This window comes from Pan troglodytes, chromosome 16 (assembly GCF_028858775.2).
Source record: "Pan troglodytes isolate AG18354 chromosome 16, NHGRI_mPanTro3-v2.0_pri, whole genome shotgun sequence".
NCBI classification, from domain to species: Eukaryota; Metazoa; Chordata; class Mammalia; order Primates; family Hominidae; genus Pan; species Pan troglodytes.
The window spans coordinates 91,631,275-91,654,721 of record NC_072414.2 but is presented as its reverse complement, the minus strand read 5'-3'; the positions used below and the strand labels follow the sequence as shown (position 1 = coordinate 91,654,721).

The 23,447-nt window shown below is 53.4% G+C and overlaps 5 protein-coding genes across 6 annotated transcripts; 4 read left to right on the top strand and 1 right to left on the bottom strand.

The window, feature by feature from the left end:
• Positions 1 to 1,346: 1,346 nt before the first annotated feature.
• On the top strand, positions 1,347 to 4,186 carry LOC129137108 (uncharacterized). The gene is made up of 2 exons (XM_054666863.2): positions 1,347 to 1,977; positions 2,318 to 4,186. Exons 1-2 carry the CDS (start codon positions 1,347 to 1,349, stop codon positions 4,096 to 4,098), a joined length of 2,412 nt encoding a protein of 803 aa, XP_054522838.2. The 3' UTR covers positions 4,099 to 4,186.
• A 323-nt stretch (positions 4,187 to 4,509) lies between these two features.
• LOC129137173 (uncharacterized) lies at positions 4,510 to 5,834 on the top strand. The gene has a single exon (XM_054667216.2). It carries the CDS (start codon positions 4,646 to 4,648, stop codon positions 5,759 to 5,761), a length of 1,116 nt encoding a protein of 371 aa, XP_054523191.1. The 5' UTR covers positions 4,510 to 4,645; the 3' UTR covers positions 5,762 to 5,834.
• Positions 5,835 to 6,807: 973 nt separating this feature from the next.
• Positions 6,808 to 8,868, top strand: LOC129137107 (uncharacterized). Its single transcript, XM_063794436.1, has one exon. It carries the CDS (start codon positions 6,808 to 6,810, stop codon positions 8,866 to 8,868), a length of 2,061 nt encoding a protein of 686 aa, XP_063650506.1.
• Positions 8,865 to 10,669, top strand: LOC129137172 (uncharacterized). The gene is made up of 2 exons (XM_063794435.1): positions 8,865 to 9,039; positions 9,236 to 10,669. Exons 1-2 carry the CDS (start codon positions 8,865 to 8,867, stop codon positions 10,603 to 10,605), a joined length of 1,545 nt encoding a protein of 514 aa, XP_063650505.1. The 3' UTR covers positions 10,606 to 10,669.
• Positions 10,670 to 20,592: 9,923 nt separating this feature from the next.
• On the bottom strand, positions 20,593 to 21,832 carry LOC112205623 (golgin subfamily A member 2-like). Of its 2 annotated transcripts, XM_063794399.1 has the most exons (4): positions 21,670 to 21,832; positions 21,235 to 21,326; positions 20,761 to 20,979; positions 20,593 to 20,680 (listed from the first exon to the last, which is right to left on the bottom strand). In XM_063794399.1, the coding sequence occupies exons 2-4, from the start codon at positions 21,274 to 21,276 to the stop codon at positions 20,636 to 20,638; spliced, it is 306 nt and encodes a 101-aa protein (XP_063650469.1). In that variant the 5' UTR covers positions 21,277 to 21,326; positions 21,670 to 21,832; the 3' UTR covers positions 20,593 to 20,635. The 2 variants fall into 2 exon arrangements, with proteins under 2 accessions (XP_063650469.1, XP_024205147.2); XM_024349379.3 differs by having other exon boundaries at positions 20,619 to 20,979; positions 21,670 to 21,735.
• Positions 21,833 to 23,447: the final 1,615 nt, after the last annotated feature.

Genomic DNA, 23,447 nt, shown 5'->3' with positions numbered 1-23,447 from the left:
GGCAGAGCAGGCAGACCAAGGAGTTCATCTTCTCGGAGCTACTGTCCAACCTGTACTCGCGTGGGAATGAGCAGACACTCCTGGAGGAGTCGGCAGAGCAGGCAGACCAAGGAATTCATCTCCTCGGAGCTGCTGTCCCACCTGCACTCGCGTGGGAACCAGAAGACACTCGTGGAGGAGTCGACAGAGCAGGCAGACCAAGGAGTTCATCTTCTCAGAGCTGCTGTCCAACCTGTACTCGCGTGGGACGGAGCAGACACTCCTGGAGGAGTCGGCAAAGCAGGCAGACCAAGGAATTCATCTTCTCGGAGCTGCTGTCCCACCTGCACTCGCGTGGGAACCAGAAGACACTCGTGGAGGAGTCGGCAGAGCAGGCAGACCAAGGAGTTCATCTTCTCATCGCTGCTGGCCAACCTGTACTCCCGTGGGAACGAGCAGACCCTCCTGGAGGAGTCGGCAGAGCAGGCAGAACCAGGAATTCATCTTCTCGGAGCTGCTGTCCAACGTGTACTCGCGTGGGAACGAGAAGACACTCCTGGAGGAGGCGACAGGGTAGGCAGACCAAGGAGTTCATTTTCTGGGAGCTGCTGTACAACCTGTACTCGCGTGGGAACGAGAAGACACTCCAGGAGGAGTCGACAGAGCAGGCAGACCAAGGAGTTCATCTTCTCGGAGCTGCTGTCCAACCTCTACTCGCGTGGGAACGAGCAGACACTCCTGGAGGAGTCGGCAGAGCAGGCAGACCAGGGAGTTCATCTTCTCGGAGCTGCTGTCCAACCTGTACTCGCGTGGGAACGAGAAGACACTCCTGGAGGAGTCGGCAGAGCAGGCAGACCAAGGAATTCATCTTCTCGCAGCTGCTGTCCCACCTGCACTCGCGTGGGAACCAGAAGACACTCGTGGAGGAGTCGACAGAGCAGGCAGACCAAGGAGTTCATCTTCTCAGAGCTGCTGTCCAACCTGTACTCGCGTGGGATGGAGCAGACACTCCTGGAGGAGTCGGCAAAGCAGGCAGACCAAGGAATTCGTCTTCTGAGAGCTGCTGTCCAACCTGCACTCGCGTGGGAACCAGAAGACACTCGTGCAGGAGTCGGCAGAGCAGGCACAGTGGCGCGACGAGATGCTGCTTCTCAGAGCTGCTGTCCAACCTGTACTCACGTGGGAATGAGCAGACACTCCTGGAGGAGTCGGCAGAGCAGGCAGACCAAGGAATTCATCTTCTCAGAGCTGCTGTCCAACCTGTGCTCGCGTGGGAATGAGAAGACACTCCTGGAGGAGTCGGCAGAGCAGGCAGACCAAGGAGTTCATCTTCTCAGAGCTGCTGTCCAACCTGTTCTCGCGTGGGAATGAGAAGACACTCCTGGAGGAGTCGGCAGAGCAGGCAGACGAAGGAGTTCATCTTCTCGGAGCTACTGTCCAACCTGTACTCGCGTGGGAATGAGCAGACACTCCTGGAGGAGTCGGCAGAGCAGGCAGACCAAGGAATTCATCTTCTCGGAGCTGCTGTCCCACCTGCACTCGCGTTGGAACCAGAAGACACTCGTGGAGGAGTCGACAGAGCAGGCAGACCAAGGAGTTCATCTTCTCAGAGCTGCTGTCCAACCTGTACTCGCGTGGGACGGAGCAGACACTCCTGGAGGAGTCGGCAAAGCAGGCAGACCAAGGAATTCATCTTCTCGGAGCTGCTGTCCCACCTGCACTCGCGTGGGAACCAGAAGACACTCGTGGAGGAGTCGGCAGAGCAGGCAGACCAAGGAGTTCATCTTCTCATCGCTGCTGTCCAACCTGTACTCCCGTGGGAACGAGCAGACCCTCCTGGAGGAGGCGGCAGAGCAGGCAGAACCAGGAATTCATCTTCTCGGAGCTGCTGTCCAACGTATACTCGCGTGGGAACGAGAAGACACTCCTGGAGGAGTCGACAGAGTAGGCAGACCAAGGAGTTGATTTTCTGGGAGCTGCTGTACAACCTGTACTCGCGTGGGAACGAGAAGACACTCCAGGAGGAGTCGACAGAGCAGGCAGACCAAGGAGTTCATCTTATCAGAGCTGCTGTCCAACCTCTACTCGCGTGGGAACGAGCAGACACTCCTGGAGGAGTCGGCAGAGCAGGCAGACCAGGGAGTTCATCTTCTCGGAGCTGCTGTCCAACCTGTACTCGCGTGGGAACGAGAAGACACTCCTGCAGGAGTCGACAGAGCAGGCAGACCAAGGAGTTCATCTTCTCAGAGCTGCTGTCCAAACTGTACTCGCGTGGGAACGAGCAGACACTCCTGGAGGAGTTGGCAGAGCAGGCAGACCAAGGAGTTCATCTTCTCAGAGCTGCTGTCCAACCTGCACTCGCGTGGGAACCAGAAGACACTCGTGCAGGAGTCGGCAGAGCAGGCACAGTGGCGCGACGAGATGCTGCTTCTCAGAGCTCCTGTCCAACCTGTACTTGCGTGGGAACAAGAAGACATTCCTGGAGGAGTCAGTAGAGAAGGCAGACCAAGGAGTTCATCTTCTCAGAGCTGCTGTCCAAACTGTACTCGCGTGGGAAGGAGCAGACACTCCTGGAGGAGTCGGCAGAGCTGGCAGACCAACGAGTTCATCTTCTCAGAGCTGCTGTCCAACCTGCACTCGCGTGGGATCCAGAAGACACTCGTGCAGGAGTCGGCAGAGCAGGCACAATGGCGCGACGAGTTGCTGCTTCTCAGACCTCCTGTCCAACCTGTACTTGCGTGGGAACGAGAAGACACTCCTGGAGGAGTCGGCAGAGCAGGCAGACCAAGGAGTTCATCTTCTCAGAGCTGCTGTCCAATCTGTACTCGCGTGGGAATGAGAAGACACTCCTGGAGGAGTCGGCAGAGCAGGCAGACCAAGGAGTTCATCTTCTCGGAGCTACTGTCCAACCTGTACTCGCGTGGGAATGAGCAGACACTCCTGGAGGAGTCGGCAGAGCAGGCAGACCAAGGAATTCATCTCCTCGGAGCTGCTGTCCCACCTGCACTCGCGTGGGAACCAGAAGACACTCGTGGAGGAGTCGACAGAGCAGGCAGACCAAGGAGTTCATCTTCTCAGAGCTGCTGTCCAACCTGTACTCGCGTGGGACGGAGCAGACACTCCTGGAGGAGTCGGCAAAGCAGGCAGACCAAGGAATTCATCTTCTCGGAGCTGCTGTCCCACCTGCACTCGCGTGGGAACCAGAAGACACTCGTGGAGGAGTCGGCAGAGCAGGCAGACCAAGGAGTTCATCTTCTCATCGCTGCTGGCCAACCTGTACTCCCGTGGGAACGAGCAGACCCTCCTGGAGGAGTCGGCAGAGCAGGCAGAACCAGGAATTCATCTTCTCGGAGCTGCTGTCCAACGTGTACTCGCGTGGGAACGAGAAGACACTCCTGGAGGAGGCGACAGGGTAGGCAGACCAAGGAGTTCATTTTCTGGGAGCTGCTGTACAACCTGTACTCGCGTGGGAACGAGAAGACACTCCAGGAGGAGTCGACAGAGCAGGCAGACCAAGGAGTTCATCTTCTCGGAGCTGCTGTCCAACCTCTACTCGCGTGGGAACGAGCAGACACTCCTGGAGGAGTCGGCAGAGCAGGCAGACCAGGGAGTTCATCTTCTCGGAGCTGCTGTCCAACCTGTACTCGCGTGGGAACGAGAAGACACTCCTGGAGGAGTCGGCAGAGCAGGCAGACCAAGGAATTCATCTTCTCGCAGCTGCTGTCCCACCTGCACTCGCGTGGGAACCAGAAGACACTCGTGGAGGAGTCGACAGAGCAGGCAGACCAAGGAGTTCATCTTCTCAGAGCTGCTGTCCAACCTGTACTCGCGTGGGATGGAGCAGACACTCCTGGAGGAGTCGGCAAAGCAGGCAGACCAAGGAATTCATCTTCTGAGAGCTGCTGTCCAACCTGCACTCGCGTGGGAACCAGAAGACACTCGTGCAGGAGTCGGCAGAGCAGGCACAGTGGCGCGACGAGATGCTGCTTCTCAGAGCTGCTGTCCAACCTGTACTTGCGTGGGAACGGGAAGACACTCCTGGAGGAGTCGACAGAGCAGGCAGACCAAGGAGTTCATCTTCTCAGAGCTGCTGTCCAAACTGTACTCGCGTGGGAATGAGCAGACACTCCTGGAGGAGTCGGCAGAGCTGGCAGACCAACGAGTTCATCTTCTCAGAGCTGCTGTCCAACCTGCACTCGCGTGGGATCCAGAAGACACCCGTGCAGGAGTTGGCAGAGCAGGCACAATGGCGCGACGAGTTGCTGCTTCTCAGATCTCCTGTCCAACCTGTACTTGCGTGGGAACGAGAAGACACTCCTGGAGGAGTCGGAAGAGCGGGCAGACCAAGGAGTTCATCTTCTCGGAACCGCTGTCCAACCTGTACTCGCGTGGGAATGAGTAGACACTCTGGAGGAGTTGGCAGAGCGGGCAGACCAAGGAGTTCATCTTCTCGGAGCTGCTGTCCAACATGTACTCGCGTGGGAACGAGAAGACACTCCTGTAGGAGTCGACAGAGCAGGCCGACCAAGGAGTTCATCTTCTCGGAGCTGCTGTCCAACCTGTACTCGCGTGGGAACGAGAAGACACTCGTGGAGTAGTTGGCAGAGCAGGCAGTCCAAGGAGTTCATCTTCTCAGCGCTGCTCTCCAACCTGTACTCACGTGGGAATGAGCAGACACTCCTGGAGGAGTCGGCAGAGCAGGGAGACCAAGGAATTCATCTTCTCAGAGCTGCTGTCCAACCTGTGCTCGCGTGGGAATGAGAAGACACTCCTGGAGGAGTCGGCAGAGCAGGCACAGTGGCGCGACGAGATGCTGCTTCTCAGAGCTGCTGTCCAACTTGTACTCGCGTGGGAACGAGAAGACACTCTTGGAGGAGTTGGCAGAGCAGGCAGACCAAGGAGTGCATCTTCTCAGAGCTGCTGTCCAATCTGTACTCGCGTGGGAATGAGAAGACTCTCCTGGAGGATTCGGCAGAGCAGGCAGACCAAGGAGTTCATCTTCTCGGAGCTACTGTCCAACATGTACTCGCATGGGAATGAGAAGACACTCCTGGAGGAGTCGGCAGAGCAGGCAGACCAAGGAATTCATCTTCTCGCAGCTGCTGTCCCACCTGCACTGGCGTGGGAACCAGAAGACACTCGTGGGGGAGTCGACAGAGCAGGCAGACCAAGGAGTTCATCTTCTCAGAGCTGCTGTCCAACCTGTACTCGCGTGGGACGGAGCAGACACTCCTGGAGGAGTCGGCAAAGCAGGCAGACCAAGGAATTCATCTTCTCGGAGCTGCTGTCCCACCTGCACTCGCGTGGGAACCAGAAGACACTCGTGGAGGAGTCGGCAGAGCAGGCAGACCAAGGAGTTCATCTTCTCATCGCTGCTGTCCAACCTGTACTCCCGTGGGAACGAGCAGACCCTCCTGGAGGAGTCGGCAGAGCAGGCAGACCAAGGAATTCATCTTCTCGGAGCTGGTGTCCAACCTGTACTCGCGTGGGAATGAGTACACCCTCTGCAGGAGTCGGCAGAGCAGGCACACCAAGGAGTTCATCTTGTCGGAGCTGCTGTCGAACCTGTACTCGCGTGGGAACGAGAAGACACTCCAGGAGGAGTCGACAGAGTAGGCAGACCAAGGAGTTCATCTTCTCGGAGCTGCTGTCCAACCTGTACTCGCGTGGGAATGAGAAGACACTCCTGGAGGAGTCGACAGAGCAGGCCGACCAAGGAGTTCATCTTCTCGGAGCTGCTGTCCAACCTGTACTCGCGTGGGAACGAGTAGTCACTCCTTGAGGAGTCGACAGAGCAGGCCGACCAAGGAGTTCATCTTGTCAGAGCTGCTGTCCAACCTGTACTCGCGTGGAAATGAGAAGACACTCCTGGAGGAGTCGGCAGAGCAGGCACAGTGGCGCGACGAGATGCTGCTTCTCAGAGCTGCTGTCCAACCTGTACTAGCGTGCGAACGAGAAGACACTCTTGGAGGAGTCGGCAGAGCAGGCAGACAAAGGAGTTCATCTTCTCAGAGCTGCTGTCCAACCTGTACTCACGTGGGACGGAGCAGACACTCCTGGAGGAGTCGGCAGAGCAGGGAGACCAAGGAGTTCATCTTCTCGGAGCTGCTGTCCAACCTGTACACGCGTGGGAACGAGAAGACACTCCTTGTGAATTCGGCAGAGCAGGCAGACCAAGGAGTTCATCTTCTCGGAGCTGCTGTCCAACCTGTACTCGCGTGGGAACGAGAAGACACTCCTGGAGGAGTCGGGAGAGCAGGCAGACCAAGGAGTTCATCTTCTCAGAGCTGCTGTCCAACCTGCACTCGCGTGGGAACCAGAAGACACTCGTGCAGGAGTCGGCAGAGCAGGCACAGTGGCCCGACGAGATGCTGCTTCTCAGAGATGCTGTCCAACCTATACTTGCGTGGGAACGGGAAGATACTCCTGGAGGAGTCGGCAGACCAGGCAGACCAAGGAGTTCATCTTCTCGGAGCCGCTGTCCAACCTGTACTCGCGTGGGAATGAGTAGACACTCTGGAGGAGTTGGCAGAGCGGGCAGACCAAGGAGTTCATCTTCTCGGAGCTGCTCTCCAACCTGTACTCGCGTGGGAACGAGAAGACACTCCTGGAGGAGTCGACAGAGCAGACAGACCAAGGAGTTCATCTTCTCGGAGCTGCTGTCCAACCTGTACTCGCGTGGGAACGAGCAGACACTCCTGGAGGAGTCGGCAGAGCAGGCAGACCAAGGAGTTCATCTTCTGAGAGCTGCTGTCCAACCTGCACTCGCGTGGGAACCAGAAGACACTCGTGCAGGAGTCGGCAGAGCAGGCACAGTGGCGCGACGAGATGCTGCTTCTCAGAGCTGCTGTCCAACCTGTACTTGCGTGGGAACGGGAAGACACTCCTGGAGGAATCGACAGAGCAGGCAGACCAAGGAGTTCATCTTCTCGGAGCTGCTGTCCAAACTGTACTCGCGTGGGAAGGAGCAGACACTCCTGGAGGAGTCGGCAGAGCTGGGAGACCAACGAGTTCATCTTCTCAGAGCTGCTGTCCAACCTGCACTCGCGTGGGATCCAGAAGACACTCGTGCAGGAGTCGGCAGAGCAGGCACAATGGCGCGACGAGTTGCTGCTTCTCAGACCTCCTGTCCAACCTGTACTTGCGTGGGAACGAGAAGACACTCCTGGAGGAGTCGGCAGAGCAGGCAGACCAAGGAGTTCATCTTCTCAGAGCTGCTGTCCAATCTGTAGTCGCGTGGGAATGAGAAGACACTCCTGGAGGAGTCGGCAGAGCAGGCAGACCAAGGAGTTCATCTTCTCGGAGCTACTGTCCAACCTGTACTCGCGTGGGAATGAGCAGACACTCCTGGAGGAGTCGGCAGAGCAGGCAGACCAAGGAATTCATCTCCTCGGAGCTGCTGTCCCACCTGCACTCGCGTGGGAACCAGAAGACACTCGTGGAGGAGTCGACAGAGCAGGCAGACCAAGGAGTTCATCTTCTCAGAGCTGCTGTCCAACCTGTACTCGCGTGGGACGGAGCAGACACTCCTGGAGGAGTCGGCAAAGCAGGCTGACCAAGGAATTCATCTTCTCGGAGCTGCTGTCCACCTGCACTCGCGTGGGAACCAGAAGACACTCGTGGAGGAGTCGGCAGAGCAGGCAGACCAAGGAGTTCATCTTCTCATCGCTGCTGGCCAACCTGTACTCCCGTGGGAACGAGCAGACCCTCCTGGAGGAGTCGGCAGAGCAGGCAGAACCAGGAATTCATCTTCTCGGAGCTGCTGTCCAACGTGTACTCGCGTGGGAACGAGAAGACACTCCTGGAGGAGGCGACAGGGTAGGCAGACCAAGGAGTTCATTTTCTGGGAGCTGCTGTACAACCTGTACTCGCGTGGGAACGAGAAGACACTCCAGGAGGAGTCGACAGAGCAGGCAGACCAAGGAGTTCATCTTCTCGGAGCTGCTGTCCAACCTCTACTCGCGTGGGAACGAGCAGACACTCCTGGAGGAGTCGGCAGAGCAGGCAGACCAGGGAGTTCATCTTCTCGGAGCTGCTGTCCAACCTGTACTCGCGTGGGAACGAGAAGACACTCCTGGAGGAGTCGGCAGAGCAGGCAGACCAAGGAATTCATCTTCTCGCAGCTGCTGTCCCACCTGCACTCGCGTGGGAACCAGAAGACACTCGTGGAGGAGTCGACAGAGCAGGCAGACCAAGGAGTTCATCTTCTCAGAGCTGCTGTCCAACCTGTACTCGCGTGGGATGGAGCAGACACTCCTGGAGGAGTCGGCAAAGCAGGCAGACCAAGGAATTCATCTTCTGAGAGCTGCTGTCCAACCTGCACTCGCGTGGGAACCAGAAGACACTCGTGCAGGAGTCGGCAGAGCAGGCACAGTGGCGCGACGAGATGCTGCTTCTCAGAGCTGCTGTCCAACCTGTACTTGCGTGGGAACGGGAAGACACTCCTGGAGGAGTCGGCAGAGCAGGCAGACCAAGGAATTCATCTTCTCGCAGCTGCTGTCCCACCTGCACTCGCGTGGGAACCAGAAGACACTCGTGGGGGAGTCGACAGAGCAGGCAGACCAAGGAGTTCATCTTCTCAGAGCTGCTGTCCAACCTGTACTCGCGTGGGACGGAGCAGACACTCCTGGAGGAGTCGGCAAAACAGGCAGACCAAGGAATTCATCTTCTCGGAGCTGCTGTCCCACCTGCACTCGCGTGGGAACCAGAAGACACTCGTGGAGGAGTCGGCAGAGCAGGCAGACCAAGGAGTTCATCTTCTCATCGCTGCTGTCCAACCTGTACTCCCGTGGGAACGAGCAGACCCTCCTGGAGGAGTCGGCAGAGCAGGCAGACCAAGGAATTCATCTTCTCGGAGCTGGTGTCCAACCTGTACTCGCGTGGGAATGAGTACACCCTCTGCAGGAGTCGGCAGAGCAGGCACACCAAGGAGTTCATCTTGTCGGAGCTGCTGTCGAACCTGTACTCGCGTGGGAACGAGAAGACACTCCAGGAGGAGTCGACAGAGTAGGCAGACCAAGGAGTTCATCTTCTCGGAGCTGCTGTCCAACCTGTACTCGCGTGGGAATGAGAAGACACTCCTGGAGGAGTCGACAGAGCAGGCCGACCAAGGAGTTCATCTTCTCGGAGCTGCTGTCCAACCTGTACTCGCGTGGGAACGAGTAGTCACTCCTTGAGGAGTCGACAGAGCAGGCCGACCAAGGAGTTCATCTTGTCAGAGCTGCTGTCCAACCTGTACTCGCGTGGAAATGAGAAGACACTCCTGGAGGAGTCGGCAGAGCAGGCACAGTGGCGCGACGAGATGCTGCTTCTCAGAGCCGCTGTCCAACCTGTACTAGCGTGGGAACGAGAAGACACTCATGGAGGAGTCGGCAGAGCAGGCAGACAAAGGAGTTCATCTTCTCAGAGCTGCTGTCCAACCTGTACTCACGTGGGACGGAGCAGACACTCCTGGAGGAGTCGGCAGAGCAGGGAGACCAAGGAGTTCATCTTCTCGGAGCTGCTGTCCAACCTGTACACGCGTGGGAACGAGAAGACACTCCTTGTGAATTCGGCAGAGCAGGCAGACCAAGGAGTTCATCTTCTCGGAGCTGCTGTCCAACCTGTACTCGCGTGGGAACGAGAAGACACTCCTGGAGGAGTCGGGAGAGCAGGCAGACCAAGGAGTTCATCTTCTCAGAGCTGCTGTCCAACCTGCACTCGCGTGGGAACCAGAAGACACTCGTGCAGGAGTCGGCAGAGCAGGCACAGTGGCCCGACGAGATGCTGCTTCTCAGAGATGCTGTCCAACCTATACTTGCGTGGGAACGGGAAGATACTCCTGGAGGAGTCGGCAGACCAGGCAGACCAAGGAGTTCATCTTCTCGGAGCCGCTGTCCAACCTGTACTCGCGTGGGAATGAGTAGACACTCTGGAGGAGTTGGCAGAGCGGGCAGACCAAGGAGTTCATCTTCTCGGAGCTGCTCTCCAACCTGTACTCGCGTGGGAACGAGAAGACACTCCTGGAGGAGTCGACAGAGCAGACAGACCAAGGAGTTCATCTTCTCGGAGCTGCTGTCCAACCTGTACTCGCGTGGGAACGAGCAGACACTCCTGGAGGAGTCGGCAGAGCAGGCAGACCAAGGAGTTCATCTTCTGAGAGCTGCTGTCCAACCTGCACTCGCGTGGGAACCAGAAGACACTCGTGCAGGAGTCGGCAGAGCAGGCACAGTGGCGCGACGAGATGCTGCTTCTCAGAGCTGCTGTCCAACCTGTACTTGCGTGGGAACGGGAAGACACTCCTGGAGGAATCGACAGAGCAGGCAGACCAAGGAGTTCATCTTCTCGGAGCTGCTGTCCAAACTGTACTCGCGTGGGAAGGAGCAGACACTCCTGGAGGAGTCGGCAGAGCTGGCAGACCAACGAGTTCATCTTCGCAGGCCTGCTGTCCAACCTGCACTCGCGTGGGATCCAGAAGACACTCGTGCAGGAGTCGGCAGAGCAGGCACAATGGCGCGACGAGTTGCTGCTTCTCAGACCTCCTGTCCAACCTGTACTTGCGTGGGAACGAGAAGACACTCCTGGAGGAGTCGGCAGAGCAGGCAGACCAAGGAGTTCATCTTCTCAGAGCTGCTGTCCAATCTGTAGTCGCGTGGGAATGAGAAGACACTCCTGGAGGAGTCGGCAGAGCAGGCAGACCAAGGAGTTCATCTTCTCGGAGCTACTGTCCAACCTGTACTCGCGTGGGAATCAGCAGACACTCCTGGAGGAGTCGGCAGAGCAGACAGACCAAGGAATTCATCTTCTCGGAGCTGCTGTCCCACCTGCACTCGCGTGGGAACCAGAAGACACTCGTGGAGGAGTCGACAGAGCAGGCCGACCAAGGAGTTCATCTTCTCAGAGCTGCTGTCCAACCTGTACTCGCGTGGGACGGAGCAGACACTCCTGGAGGAGTCGGCAAAGCAGGCAGACCAAGGAATTCATCTTCTCGGAGCTGCTGTCCCACCTGCACTCGCGTGGGAACCAGAAGACACTCGTGGAGGAGTCGGCAGAGCAGGCAGACCAAGGAGTTCATCTTCTCATCGCTGCTGTCCAACCTGTACTCCCGTGGGAACGAGCAGACCCTCCTGGAGGAGTCGGCAGAGCAGGCAGAACCAGGAATTCATCTTCTCGGAGCTGCTGTCCAACGTGTACTCGCGTGGGAACGAGAAGACACTCCTGGAGGAGTCGACAGAGTAGGCAGACCAAGGAGTTCATTTTCTGGGAGCTGCTGTACAACCTGTACTCGCGTGGGAACGAGAAGACACTCCAGGAGGAGTCGACAGAGCAGGCAGACCAAGGAGGTCATCTTCTCGGAGCTGCTGTCCAACCTCTACTCGCGTGGGAACGAGCAGACACTCCTGGAGGAGTCGGCAGAGCAGGCAGACCAGGGAGTTCATCTTCTCGGAGCTGATGTCCAACCTGTACTCGCGTGGGAACGAGAAGACACTCCTGGAGGAGTCGGCAGAGCAGGCAGACCAAGGAATTCATCTTCTCGCAACTGCTGTCCCACCTGCACTCGCGTGGGAACCAGAAGACACTCGTGGAGGAGTCGACAGAGCAGGCAGACCAAGGAGTTCATCTTCTCAGAGCTGCTGTCCAACCTGTACTCGCGTGGGACGGAGCAGACACTCCTGGAGGAGTCGGCAGAGCAGGCAGACCAAGGAATTCATCTTCTGAGAGCTGCTGTCCAACCTGCACTCGCGTGGGAACCAGAAGACACTCGTGCAGGAGTCGGCAGAGCAGGCACAGTGGCGCGACGAGATGCTGCTTCTCAGAGCTGCTGTCCAATCTGTACTCGCGTGGGAACGGGAAGACACTCCTGGAGGAGTCGACAGAGCAGGCAGACCAAGGAATTCATCTTCTCGGAGCTACTGTCCAACCTGTACTCGCGTGGGAATGAGCAGACACTCCTGGAGGAGTCGGCAGAGCAGGCAGACCAAGGAATTCATCTTCTCGGAGCTGCTGTCCCACCTGCACTCGCGTGGGAACCAGAAGACACTCGTGGAGGAGTCAACAGAGCAGGCAGACCAAGGAGTTCATCTTCTCAGAGCTGCTGTCCAACCTGTACTCGCGTGGGACGGAGCAGACACTCCTGGAGGAGTCGGCAAAGCAGGCAGACCAAGGAATTCATCTTCTCGGAGCTGCTGTCCCACATGCACTCGCGTGGGAACCAGAAGACACTCGTGGAGGAGTCGGCAGAGCAGGCAGACCAAGGAGTTCATCTTCTCATCGCTGCTGTCCAACCTGTACTCCCGTGGGAACGAGCAGACCCTCCTGGAGGAGTCGGCAGAGCAGGCAGAACCAGGAATTCATCTTCTCGGAGCTGCTGTCCAACGTGTACTCGCGTGGGAACGAGAAGACACTCCTGGAGGAGTCGACAGAGTAGGCAGACCAAGGAGTTCATTTTCTGAGAGCTGCTGTACAACCTGTACTCGCGTGGGAACGAGAAGACACTCCAGGAGGAGTCGACAGAGCAGGCAGACCAAGGAGTTCATCTTCTCGGAGCTGCTGTCCAACCTCTACTCGCGTGGGAACGAGAAGACACTCCTGGAGGAGTCGGCAGAGCAGGCAGACCAAGGAGTTCATCTTGTCAGAGCTGCTGTCCAACCTGCACTCGCGTGGGAACCAGAAGACGCTCCTGGATGAGTCGGCAGTGCAGGCAGACCAAGGAGTTCATCGTCTCGGAGCTGCTGTCCAACCTGTACTCGCGTGGGAATGAGTAGACACTCTGGAGGAGTCGGCAGAGCAGGCACACCAAGGAGTTCATCTTCTCGGAGCTGCTGTCCAACCTATACACGCGTGGGAACGGGAAGACACTCCTGGAGGAGTCGGCAGAGCCGGCAGCCCAAGGAGTTCATCTTCTCAGGGCTGCTGTCCAACCTGTACTCGCGTAGGAGCAAGAAGACACTCCTGGAGGAGTCGGCAGAGCAGGCACAGCGGCGCGACGAGATGCTGCACATGCACCACGTGCTGAAAGAGGCTCTCAGCATCATCGGCGACATCACCATGAACACCGTCAGCACAGCTACGGGGCCTGTGGAGGACGCCTAGCTGCAGGTACAAAGCATCCCGGCTGGACGCAGGTACCGGGGCTGGCCCCCACTAGCCCCAAATCCCCCCAGCTTCAATGGCTGAGCTTGTGGGCTCTTGGAACAGGCTCTGTGCCCAAGCTGGCAGACATGGGTTCTCTCTGGAGCTGTCAGAGGTCTGGTGGTTTATGGTGTAAGGGCTGAGAGCTTGGAGGGGGTTGTGTGCAGGGCTGTACTCTGAGGCGGCCAGAGGCCTAGGAATGTCATCCTGGCCATGCTGTACCTGTTGTGAAGTCTGAGTCATGCTGCCAGGGCGGGCATCTAGCTCCCAGCCTGGGAGTGCTGAGAGCCAAATCTACTGCAGAGCAGGGGTGATAGTCAGGGTCCCACCTCCTCTATCTGTTGACAATCCAATGGTGATCTAAGATACAACCTTGAGAGTCCCATACACACAGTCAACCCACAACACACCTCACTGGCCAGGCAGGGACACACAGTCCCCTTCCCTCCCTCCCAGGTACCATCATAGCTGATAGCGTGTGGCTGAAGGCAGTGTCCCTGGCCCCCGCTGAAGCACTACCGCCAGCCAGCAGACTCACGCACCTTGGCCTGTTGCTTCTAGATGTTGCCTCTGCTATTCAGCCGAGGGGACCATAGTGCATGCTGGCCCAGCTGAGCTCCACCCAGCAAGCCCACCCACCTCCCTTGCCATGGACTCTCCCTCTTCTGCTTTTCCCAGCAGGAAGGGCCCAGCCTCACCTTTGTGACCTGCAACCGCCAACAAGCTGAGGCTCCCCTCTTAGACTTATAGGTCTATAGCCAGTGGCATCCAGCTGCCTGTCCTCCCTACCTCCCCCAGGGTCCCTTCAGAGGGTCCTGGGCTTTCTCACTGCCCAAAAGGGGCTCTGGCAATCACTCCAGCCATCCATCCCTTTTAGCTTCATCGTCCTGGTTCAAGCAGTGTTCCTTCTGTATCTGGCCTGGTGGCTGTTGTTTTGGGTTCCCAAAAGCAAGAGGTGGCCCCGGGCCAGTGGGTTCAAAGACAGGGTGACCAGAGAAGAGGGACATTGGAGGGGGCTGAGCATTGCTCTAAATGGTGGGTGCACTGCCCTGGGTGCCCTGAAAGAGGCCAGCGTGTGTGTGGGGGGGAGGGCCGCTGCAGCCCCCAGGCACTAACTGTGAAGCATTGCTCTGAACAGTGGGTGCACCGCCCTGGGTGCCCTGAAAGAGGCCAGCGTGTGTGGGGTGGGGAGGGCCGCTGCAGCCCCCAGGCACTAACTGTGAAGCATTGCTCTGAATGGTGGGTGCACCGCCCTGGGTGCCCTGAAAGAGGCCAGCGTGTGTGGGGTGGGGAGGGCCGCCGCAGCCCCCAGGCACTAACTGTGAAGCTCTGCCTCCCTCCTTCTTCCTCCCCTTTCCTTTCCAGCCCCACTTTCCCAGGAGCCTTGCCATACCCGCACCTGCGCCCTCCCCACCCCAGCCCTCCCACAGCTGCTGTGGCACACCTGTGCTCTGCACTTGCCTCATCAGCTCTCTGCTCGCTTTTCTCTCTCCTGCTTCTCTCTGCTTTCTCTCCAACTGCCAGCTGATTGGGTCAGGCAAGACCATCCCATCCTCAGAGCCCCAGCCCCCACTTCGACTTCTAAACAGATCCCTCCTCTTCTCAGAGACCTCCCTTTCCAAGCCTGCCTGAGCGGCTGTTCTGTGACTTGACAGTGGCTCCCCCAGCCTCAAAGCCAGCCCCCTACATCTGTGACTTAGTCTGTTGTAGTGGTGAGCTGACACATCCAGGTGTGACCACTGCTGAAAACTTGTGCCCCCTTTGTGATATGCCCCGTCCTGCTCTCTAAATATCTATAAATACATATATATATATATATATATATATATATATATATATATATATATATACACATGCACCAACACCTGGCCGACCGCCTCGTCTCTAGCGCTGGGAATCAGTCACCCTGCTGTCCTTTTGGAGTCTTGTGGCCCAACAAGAGAAAGCTGTCCCCTGACATTGCCCCTCCAAAGTGCACCACCTCCAGTGAGGCTCCCTGTCATGCCCAGCCTGTGGACAGCCAGCCCCGCCATCCCTCCCACCCCCCACCAAGCATGGGGGTGCTATGCAGGCCTCTGTGTGGCCTGACAGTCTCTACCAGTCCTGCTGTCCCTCGGCTGAGAATCAAACCCATTTCTGGATGGCGGGGAAGTGTGTCCTCTGCTGGCTGTGTTCTGTGTGGAGCTCAGAGGACGGGAAAGGCCAAGCCATTTCTAGGGTGCTGTTGGGAGCTGTGAAAAGGTCACACCATTTCCAAGGGACACTTTTCCTGGAAAGCCCCTGGAGCTTAGCTGGCTCTTATCCTGTGAAGCCAGCTCTGGCCACCAGGGGGCAGGGCCGTGAACTCAGCCTGGAGGGAGCCTGGGGGGCAGCCGGCACTCTGGAGGGACAGACAGAACAGGCCACCAGGTGCAGACAGGAGAGGGAGGCAAGGGGATGGAACGGAAGACACCTGGGGTGGATGGAAGTCAGTGCCCTTAGGTGCTGGTACCTGTCTTCCCGGCCATGGCTAGATCACGCTTCTGAGCCTGTTGGCTGTCAGGACCGGGCTGCGCCCCATAGGTGCCATGGCAGTCCCCGTGGAATCCCCCAGGCGTCATCAGGCAGCATACAGGTAACAGACCTGGAAGGTCCCCAACAGCCCAGCTGGACACGCTCAGACACTCCAGGGCTTCTCGTTCAGTGGCACAAACACCAGGACCCAGTGAGGGAAATGGGAACACACCAGGCTGAGCAGTATGGCTAAATCCGTTTATTCCAAAATGAAAAGCAAAATAAACAGGAGTCGCATCACCAGGAGCCATGACCCCATCCCCGCCTCCTTTCTCTGTCCTATGCTAGCAATACATAAGTTTCCCAGCCACAAATAATGATTAGACCCTCCTCCCCATGTGCCAGCTCCAACCTCCTCTAGGTATGATACAGGGGTGGCCCTACCCTCTGGAATATACAAAACATTACATAGATACAATATGTACACCGGGGAAGGGGGGCCACCCCAGCAGCCTGTGCCCTCACCTGGTCCACAGTTAGCCCCACTGTCCCGCCTCAGCTGCGTCTCTGAATAAGAAGATGGGAGCCCCCCCGAAGGGAAAAGTTACTATGGTGAGAGTAAGGAGGCCATCAGACCTCCTCCAAACAAACCACCTCTGCCAGCCTCTGGCTCTTAAATAACAATCATCATCATCCAGAAATTTAAGGACTCAGCCCTGGTCAAGGCGGCAAAGGGTCTGTTTGTCTTTCCCCATTAGACAGAGGTCTTGTGTGGCTACCGTAATTGTAAAGGGGTGACTGGGAAGGGGTGGTAGGGTCATGGTGGCAGTGGAGACTCCAGCCCTACTTCTCCAGGTTTGCTGACAGAGGCCTGCTTTTAATTTTTGTTTTTATCCCATGACTTTTTTTAAAATCCCGTAACTTCTTTTTCATAACTTTTTTTGTAACTTTTCATAAAATTTTTTTCTACTTTTTTGCCACAACTTTTTTACTTTTTTTATCCCATAACTTTTTCACTCTGTAACATTTTTTAATCCTGTAACTTTATTTTGTGTTCTTTTAACAAACACTTGCATAGCTATATTACAATTTTGTAAAAATGAAACAGATTATCTCATGCCAAGCATGCCCAGCATTCGCACAGTATCAACACCTTTAATACTATAGTTTTTCAAGACATGCAAAACAAAATTTTAAGGCAAAAACAGCACTTTGCAACAATTTAATAATTTATTACATTACAGTAGCATCACACTAGCAGTCAATAATGCCACTTTAGGCAAAAGTTTTTCAGTATTTCCATTATACCTTCTGTTTACAAGAATTCATAAATTGGTAAAATTCATTCTAAGAAAACTTGGCAAATAAAGCTTTGGACTGGAATTGGCATTTCTTTCTCTACTTTTCCCTCCCACCGTTTCTTTCTTTTAAACTATAGTATTCATATTTTAAAATGTTTTATTTCAGAACTTTAAGATAGCAGTTACATTTTTTAATAGTTACATTATTTTTAAATGACTCTTTAAGAGAAAGTTTTAGAGAAACTATATTATGGATAGGGCTGATTTACATTTTCAAATTTTCTAAAAATCAGCTTTGGTTTTAGAACTGATTTCTTTTTTTCATTTCTGGAAAACCTATCAGGTTTAATCAAATACTTTAAAAATAATTATTATATATTGCAATCTTTAAATAGGTGTTTTGATTCTTCCTGCAGAAATTCAAATTGATTCAGTTGAACTAGCATTTTAAAATTCTATGTTTCTGATGAACTCTAACCTTCCTTCTAAGCAAATCAAAACTGCATTGTACTGAATGAGGAAGAGCACAAATACTTGGCTGAATGAGGTATTGCAAAAGACTGTATGCACTTTGAAGAAACACAAGTTAGTCATATGATTTCCATTCTTTTTAGCTTTCTCTTAAATATATGACAAATACCTACACAAAGAGTGGTATTTCAGTTAATGTAGTAAATTTATTTCCAGACTGACGTTCAGCTTAAATATGCCCGTATGTGATTTAATCCATAGGCACCTGAGGAAGACATTATTGTCAGACTGGTTACAGATGCTAAATGCTAGCTGAAGGTCATTCCTAGTCATTGATATTTATCAGGGTAAAAGTGAAGTGATTTCAACAATAAAAGTACCTTTGAAATAGTTTACCACTGTATTAGATAAACCCAGTTTCAGAATGATAAAGAAAAAACGTTAGACCAAATAGATGTGGCTAATTAACAGTGGTATGATTTCTAGCCTGAGGGTTTAAAATGGACTTAAAGTAACTGTCTTTAAACTGAACTCAAAGAATGCAAAAGCAGCAAGTTCAGAAAATAAAAGGCAAGAACAGGACTTTAGGTCCATTTTAAACCCATGGGCTAGAAATCGTACCACTGTTAATTAGCTGCATTATTTGGTCTAACATTTTTTCTTTATCATTCTGAAACTGGGTTTATCTAATACATTGATACATTCATACAATTTGGAAGAGTCAGTTGAAGTCACAAGGACCCAATATTTGCGCTCTTTCAGTGAATGCAGGCAAATCTGTTATTCCATCGGTAAAATCGTATTGTTGCTCTCCTGTTAATGTCATATTTAGAAAAGTATCATGAGGACGCCAAATGCTAAAAATGGAGATGGTCTAGTAACTAGAAATCCCCACCCCAGGGAGCACACGTACACATCTCCCTACATCCTAATAATGTGATGTGTTTTGGAACACAGACATTAGAACTTCATGAAGTTTGAACTGTTGAGTCTTTCCCAAGCATCATCAAGTTATGATTTAGGCAATGTATGACTGAAATCATTCATTCATCATGCATAGGCACAATCACATAAATATTGCACAAAATATGTCCCTAACTGAAACTGAGAGGTACAAAAACATATTTCACTCTTAGTAAACAAGTTTGTGAGGAAATATAACTCTGTGATTGTATAGACACGTTTCCTGATAATACATTGACATTCACAAACAGTAGATTGCACTGCAGTTTATAAACATTTTAAATTGCATAAACTTCTCCTTGATATTCAAATATAGTATAATACTGTCTACTAAAACTCCTTTTTGTTTCAACTAAGTACTCTCACATATATTAGTTTATAATAATGTTTGTTATTATTTTTTAAAGTGTTTTCCATTCAAGGAAAAGAAGTAAATTCCTATGTCAGAGTAACCAAGGTGGTTGAAGAATAGGTATTAGCCAGAGAGGTGTAGATGGTAAAAATCAATCTTCAAGCCTCAAAGAAGCTCCATGAACAGAGAGGAATGCCGGGTGTCACAAGCTTTCCTTCACTCTAATTCATTCTTGACTAGAGCCTGTATGCCTGTTCCAGGGACATTTAAACTCCTAAAGGATTTCTTATGATCTTTACTAAATAAGAAGAATGCCAGCCAGCACTCTTTTGTGTACTGGGACATGTGGTCATGTGATTAAAACAGGTAACATCAACTCTGACTTTAAAATGTATTATAGACACAAATGCTCTAAGCTAGGAAAGGTTTTCCACATCTACAGTCAACAATGGGAGCCTTTCGTTCCTCAGAAATGATTAGTTTTTAGGTCATCGAGAAAGAGTACAACTGCTGCAGCTCATGATGCAATATCTTCATGAGCCCAGAGCACATACAAATCCGAAGGGAACTACCATAGTACAGCGCTAATTGTTGGCACCGGAACAAATGAAACACACTCTATCCTGCACATACCTGCCACAGCAGGCCACTTTCCGCTTCTGTGAGATTTTAAAAGCTCCCCCAAAATGTTATTACTCCCATCACCAATACACAGAAAATAGGGGAAAGGCTGTTTCCAGTTCTCGGCCTTTAAACAACTCTAAACGTCAGTATTCATAGTGGCATATTACAAAGTAATAAACAGTGCACACTTGGGGGCAAACCACATATTGAGCTAATGAAGAGCTCACTGTGATTAAGATTAGATCAAACAATAGCAGAACATAAGCAAATTTTATCTGAATTCCGTAATGAACATACATGCTGCAATAACATTAAAAAAGCATGGCAGCCTGTTCCAAACCAGCAAGAATAATTTTGTGCAAATAGTGGGTCTTTGTGTATTTGAACTCCCACCACGTAAGGGCAAACTCGATATGCATGCTAGTGACCTACAATTATGAAACTAAAAAAGAAAAATGCTGAAGGATGCCAGAGTGAACATCAGTGAAAGCCACAGAGACCCACTCTCCTTTAACTTTTTACAAATAAACTATAAATTACAAACACAAATAATCATGAGTGGCTCTAACATTCAAATGAAGTAAATGAATTGGGTAGGAGATGAACCCCATAACTTTGTTTCCTTTTTTAAAATTTCTTGAGCAGCTCTTTGATGATGGTGATGTTTATCTCCTTCTTCTCAGCAGCCAAGCCCAGCAAAAGAATGGCATACGGGAGTTGCTGCACAAGCCTGGTTGCTCCACGCTGTCAGTGAGGCTCACCTCACAAAGATCTTTGGAGAGAAGGAGGTGGGGATCCGAGTGCAGTGAGAGCCTCCCCTGCCCCTGCCTGCCAACCCTGCCTGAGGACTCTACTCACCACCATGCTTGTCAGCACCCACAAGCTCCTGGGGGGCTGGGGCTCCTGGACCGGGCTCATCAGCAAGCTTCAGGGCAGTGGCCGGGAATTTGCTGTGTCCCTTGTTGTAGTCACCACAAGCCGCAACATCGTCTCCAGCAGCTCCAGCAGCTTCACCTGGAGGGAGGGGTGCTCAGCTGTTACGGACCTACCGGCGCCCACCCTCACGCCCACCCCCACCCCTGCAGAGATGTTGCACACCCTACCTTCATCTCTTCCTTGTCCTGGACCAGCCTGATGATGTCCTCCTCCCGTTGCCGCATCTTTGGCACTGCCCCCTGGCTGTGTTCTAGGGTGATGAACTTTCCTGCAGGAGGACAGGGCTCAGACGCTGAGGTCCCTCCGACGGCCCTGCAGCTCCCCCTGCCGTGCCCTGGCCTCCCGCTCACTGATGGCTTCTGTCTTTCCAGTACTGGATGAATCGAAGTTCTAGTTTCTCCGCTCGCTACCTCAGGTCCACCTTCTCCTCCAGGAGGTCCATAAGGCCGCTCTGGAGCCAAAATAATGGGGTCACATCTCGGCAGCAACACCCACCCCTGCCCTTCTTGGCCCATGCCAGGACTCAGTCACCTCCAGCTTCTCCATGACCTCCTGCATGGCCCGGTGGGTCTCCCCACTCACAGACTGGCCCCTAGTCACTGGGGCTGGGACCGCTGCCTCTGGCTTCTGCTGGGCCGAGGCCACCAGGTGAGCCATGCGCTGGCAGCACACCCTCTGCTCTTTCACCTGCTCTCGTAACCGTGCCTGCTCCTCCTGGGCACTGGCTCCAGCGGAGTTGAAAAATGCAACCTGAGGGCAAGAGGTGAGCATTCTTGTAGGGGCATACACAGAACAAACAGGGCAGAGAGGTGGAGTGCAGCCTCTTCCCTTGGGGCCTCAGAGAGTGCATCTGTTGGTCACAGGTGAAATGGTGTCTGACCACTGGCTCCCGGAAGGGGTGAGGGTCCAGAGAAATCAGAAGGCAGGGAAACCAAGAGCATAAAGGGGCCTTGGAGGGACCACAGAGGAAGGTGGCAAAATGGGTACAGGGGGAGTCAGGCTCACCGTGGCCTCCCAGCTCTCCAGGTCCTCCGGGTTGCTCGGCATGGGCCAAGGTGCCTCCTCCTCCTCACTGTCCAGATGTCCTCCTCCATCTCCTGTGGGGGGTGGCAAGAAGGGTCCTCAGACAGCCCAACAAGGGAGGTACTGTGGGCCCACCTCTGCCTCCACCCTCACTGTGTAACACTGAGCCAGCCACTACCCAGAGAGCAGCTGCTGTTCTTTATTTTTACTTTTAAGAACCAAGATCAGGCATAGTCCCACTACCAGTCGATGTGGGAGTTCTGACCCACTCCCTTTCTGACCTGGGCCAGTTCAGCCATCCTTAGGCAACTTGGTGGCCCCCCGCTCCCAGGAGGACATCATATTGATGCCAAACTTAGTGCGGGCACCCGGTCGGCATAGGGACCAGCTGTTCTAAAGGTCTCTTCCAACCTTTACCTTTTTCTTTGCTGCGGCCAATTTGCTCTGTTGAGTTTCTTCTGCCATTGCAGGGTGGGGAGGGAGGTGGGGTGGGGAGGGAGGCGGGGTTGGGGCCACATGAGCAAAATCCCAGTGAGCACTGATGAACACCTCCACTTGCCTACCAGGCAGCTGTGTGACTGAGCCCGAGGAGGCGTAACTAGGGCCCCCATAGAATGCAGAACAGGGGCGTGGCCTTAATGCTCCAAGCCCATTGGTCAATGACAAAGATGAAAGGGAAAGGGGGTGTGGCCAGGCAGCAGTAGGTCCAGAGGGACCTGTGGCTCACAAGGAAAGCTGTCCATGCAACCGCTGTCCCCACCTACTCTGAGGGGAGGGGCCGCCCCCTCTGGGAGAGGGGAGGGGCCGCCCCCTCTGGGAGAGGGGAGGGGCCGCCCCCTCTGGGAGAGGGGAGGGGCCGCCCCCTCTGGGAGAGGGGAGGGGCCGCCCCCTCTGGGAGAGGGGAGGGGCCGCCCCCTCTGGGAGAGGGGAGGGGCCGGCTTTTGCTTTAAAAGCTTTAAAACTTTAAAAAATATATGTGTGTATACTTTATATATATATGTGTGTGTGTGTGTATCTATGTGTTCCTCCAGAGCTGTCTTCATTATCCAGCTTCTATGCAAGGTCTACGATTTTGGCCTATATTTTTCATCTTCAAACACAGTACAAAAATTACCAGTATTACCATAACTGAGATAAAGATCCTATAAAAATGGAAAATCCATAGCATGCTTGATGATTAATGAAGCAGACTATATTATCCAAAATTCCAATAAGATAAAATAATCACAAGTTTCTTTTTTTTGGAAAAAGATTTCTCTTATTCTCCTATGTTATTGTTAAAAATTTTTTTCTTAAACAAGAAACATGTCTAATATCTGTAACAACACAAAGCTTTTGGGCCAGATGCGGTGGCTTGCGCCTGTAATCCCAGCACTTTGGGAGCCCAAGGTGGGTGGATCACCTGAAGTCAGGAGTTCGAGACCAGCCTGGCCAACATGGTGAAACCCCATCTCTACTAATAGTACAAAAACTAGCCAGGTGAGGTAGTGGGTGCCTGTAATCCCAGCTATTCAGGAGGCTGAGGCAGGAGAATCACTTGAACCCGGGAGACGGAGTTTGCAGTGAGCCAAGCTCACACCACTGCAGTCCAGCCTGGGTGACAGAGCGAAACTCCATCTCAAAAGAAATAAAATAAAATAAAATACAAAATAAATTTAAAGAGCTTTCAATTTAATAAGCACTCAAAGCTCTTTACTGGTTTAAAACAAATACAAGGCTCATTTTTCTAGAATCACCTGGCCTCTCTAAGCCTTGCAAATGAAACTGAATTTCTCACTTGATACTTGCCTGTGACTTGCAATCATGAAAACCAAGAATTGTGTTATGTCACTGTGTACTGCTTGTTACCTGAATTCCACACTAGGCTGGGATCAAGGGTTGAATCTTTCAGATTAGCTCCATAACCTGTGTGCTTCTTATCCCAGACCAAACCAAGTTTTTGTCTAGAGTTCTGCAATTTACAGTTAGTAGAGAAGAGTAATGTAGTCTCTGGACTAGCAGCACCAGCAGCACCTGAGAACTCTTTATAAGTGCAAATTCCCAGGCCCTACCCTGGACCTGGTGAATCAGAAACTCTGGAGTAGGGCTCAGCAATCTGTGCTGCAGTAATCCCTCCAGCTGTTTAAGAACCTCTGCCATACAGCAGGTAGAAAAATGTGTTTCCTTCTGTAGGTCCAAAGCCAGGGATACCATAT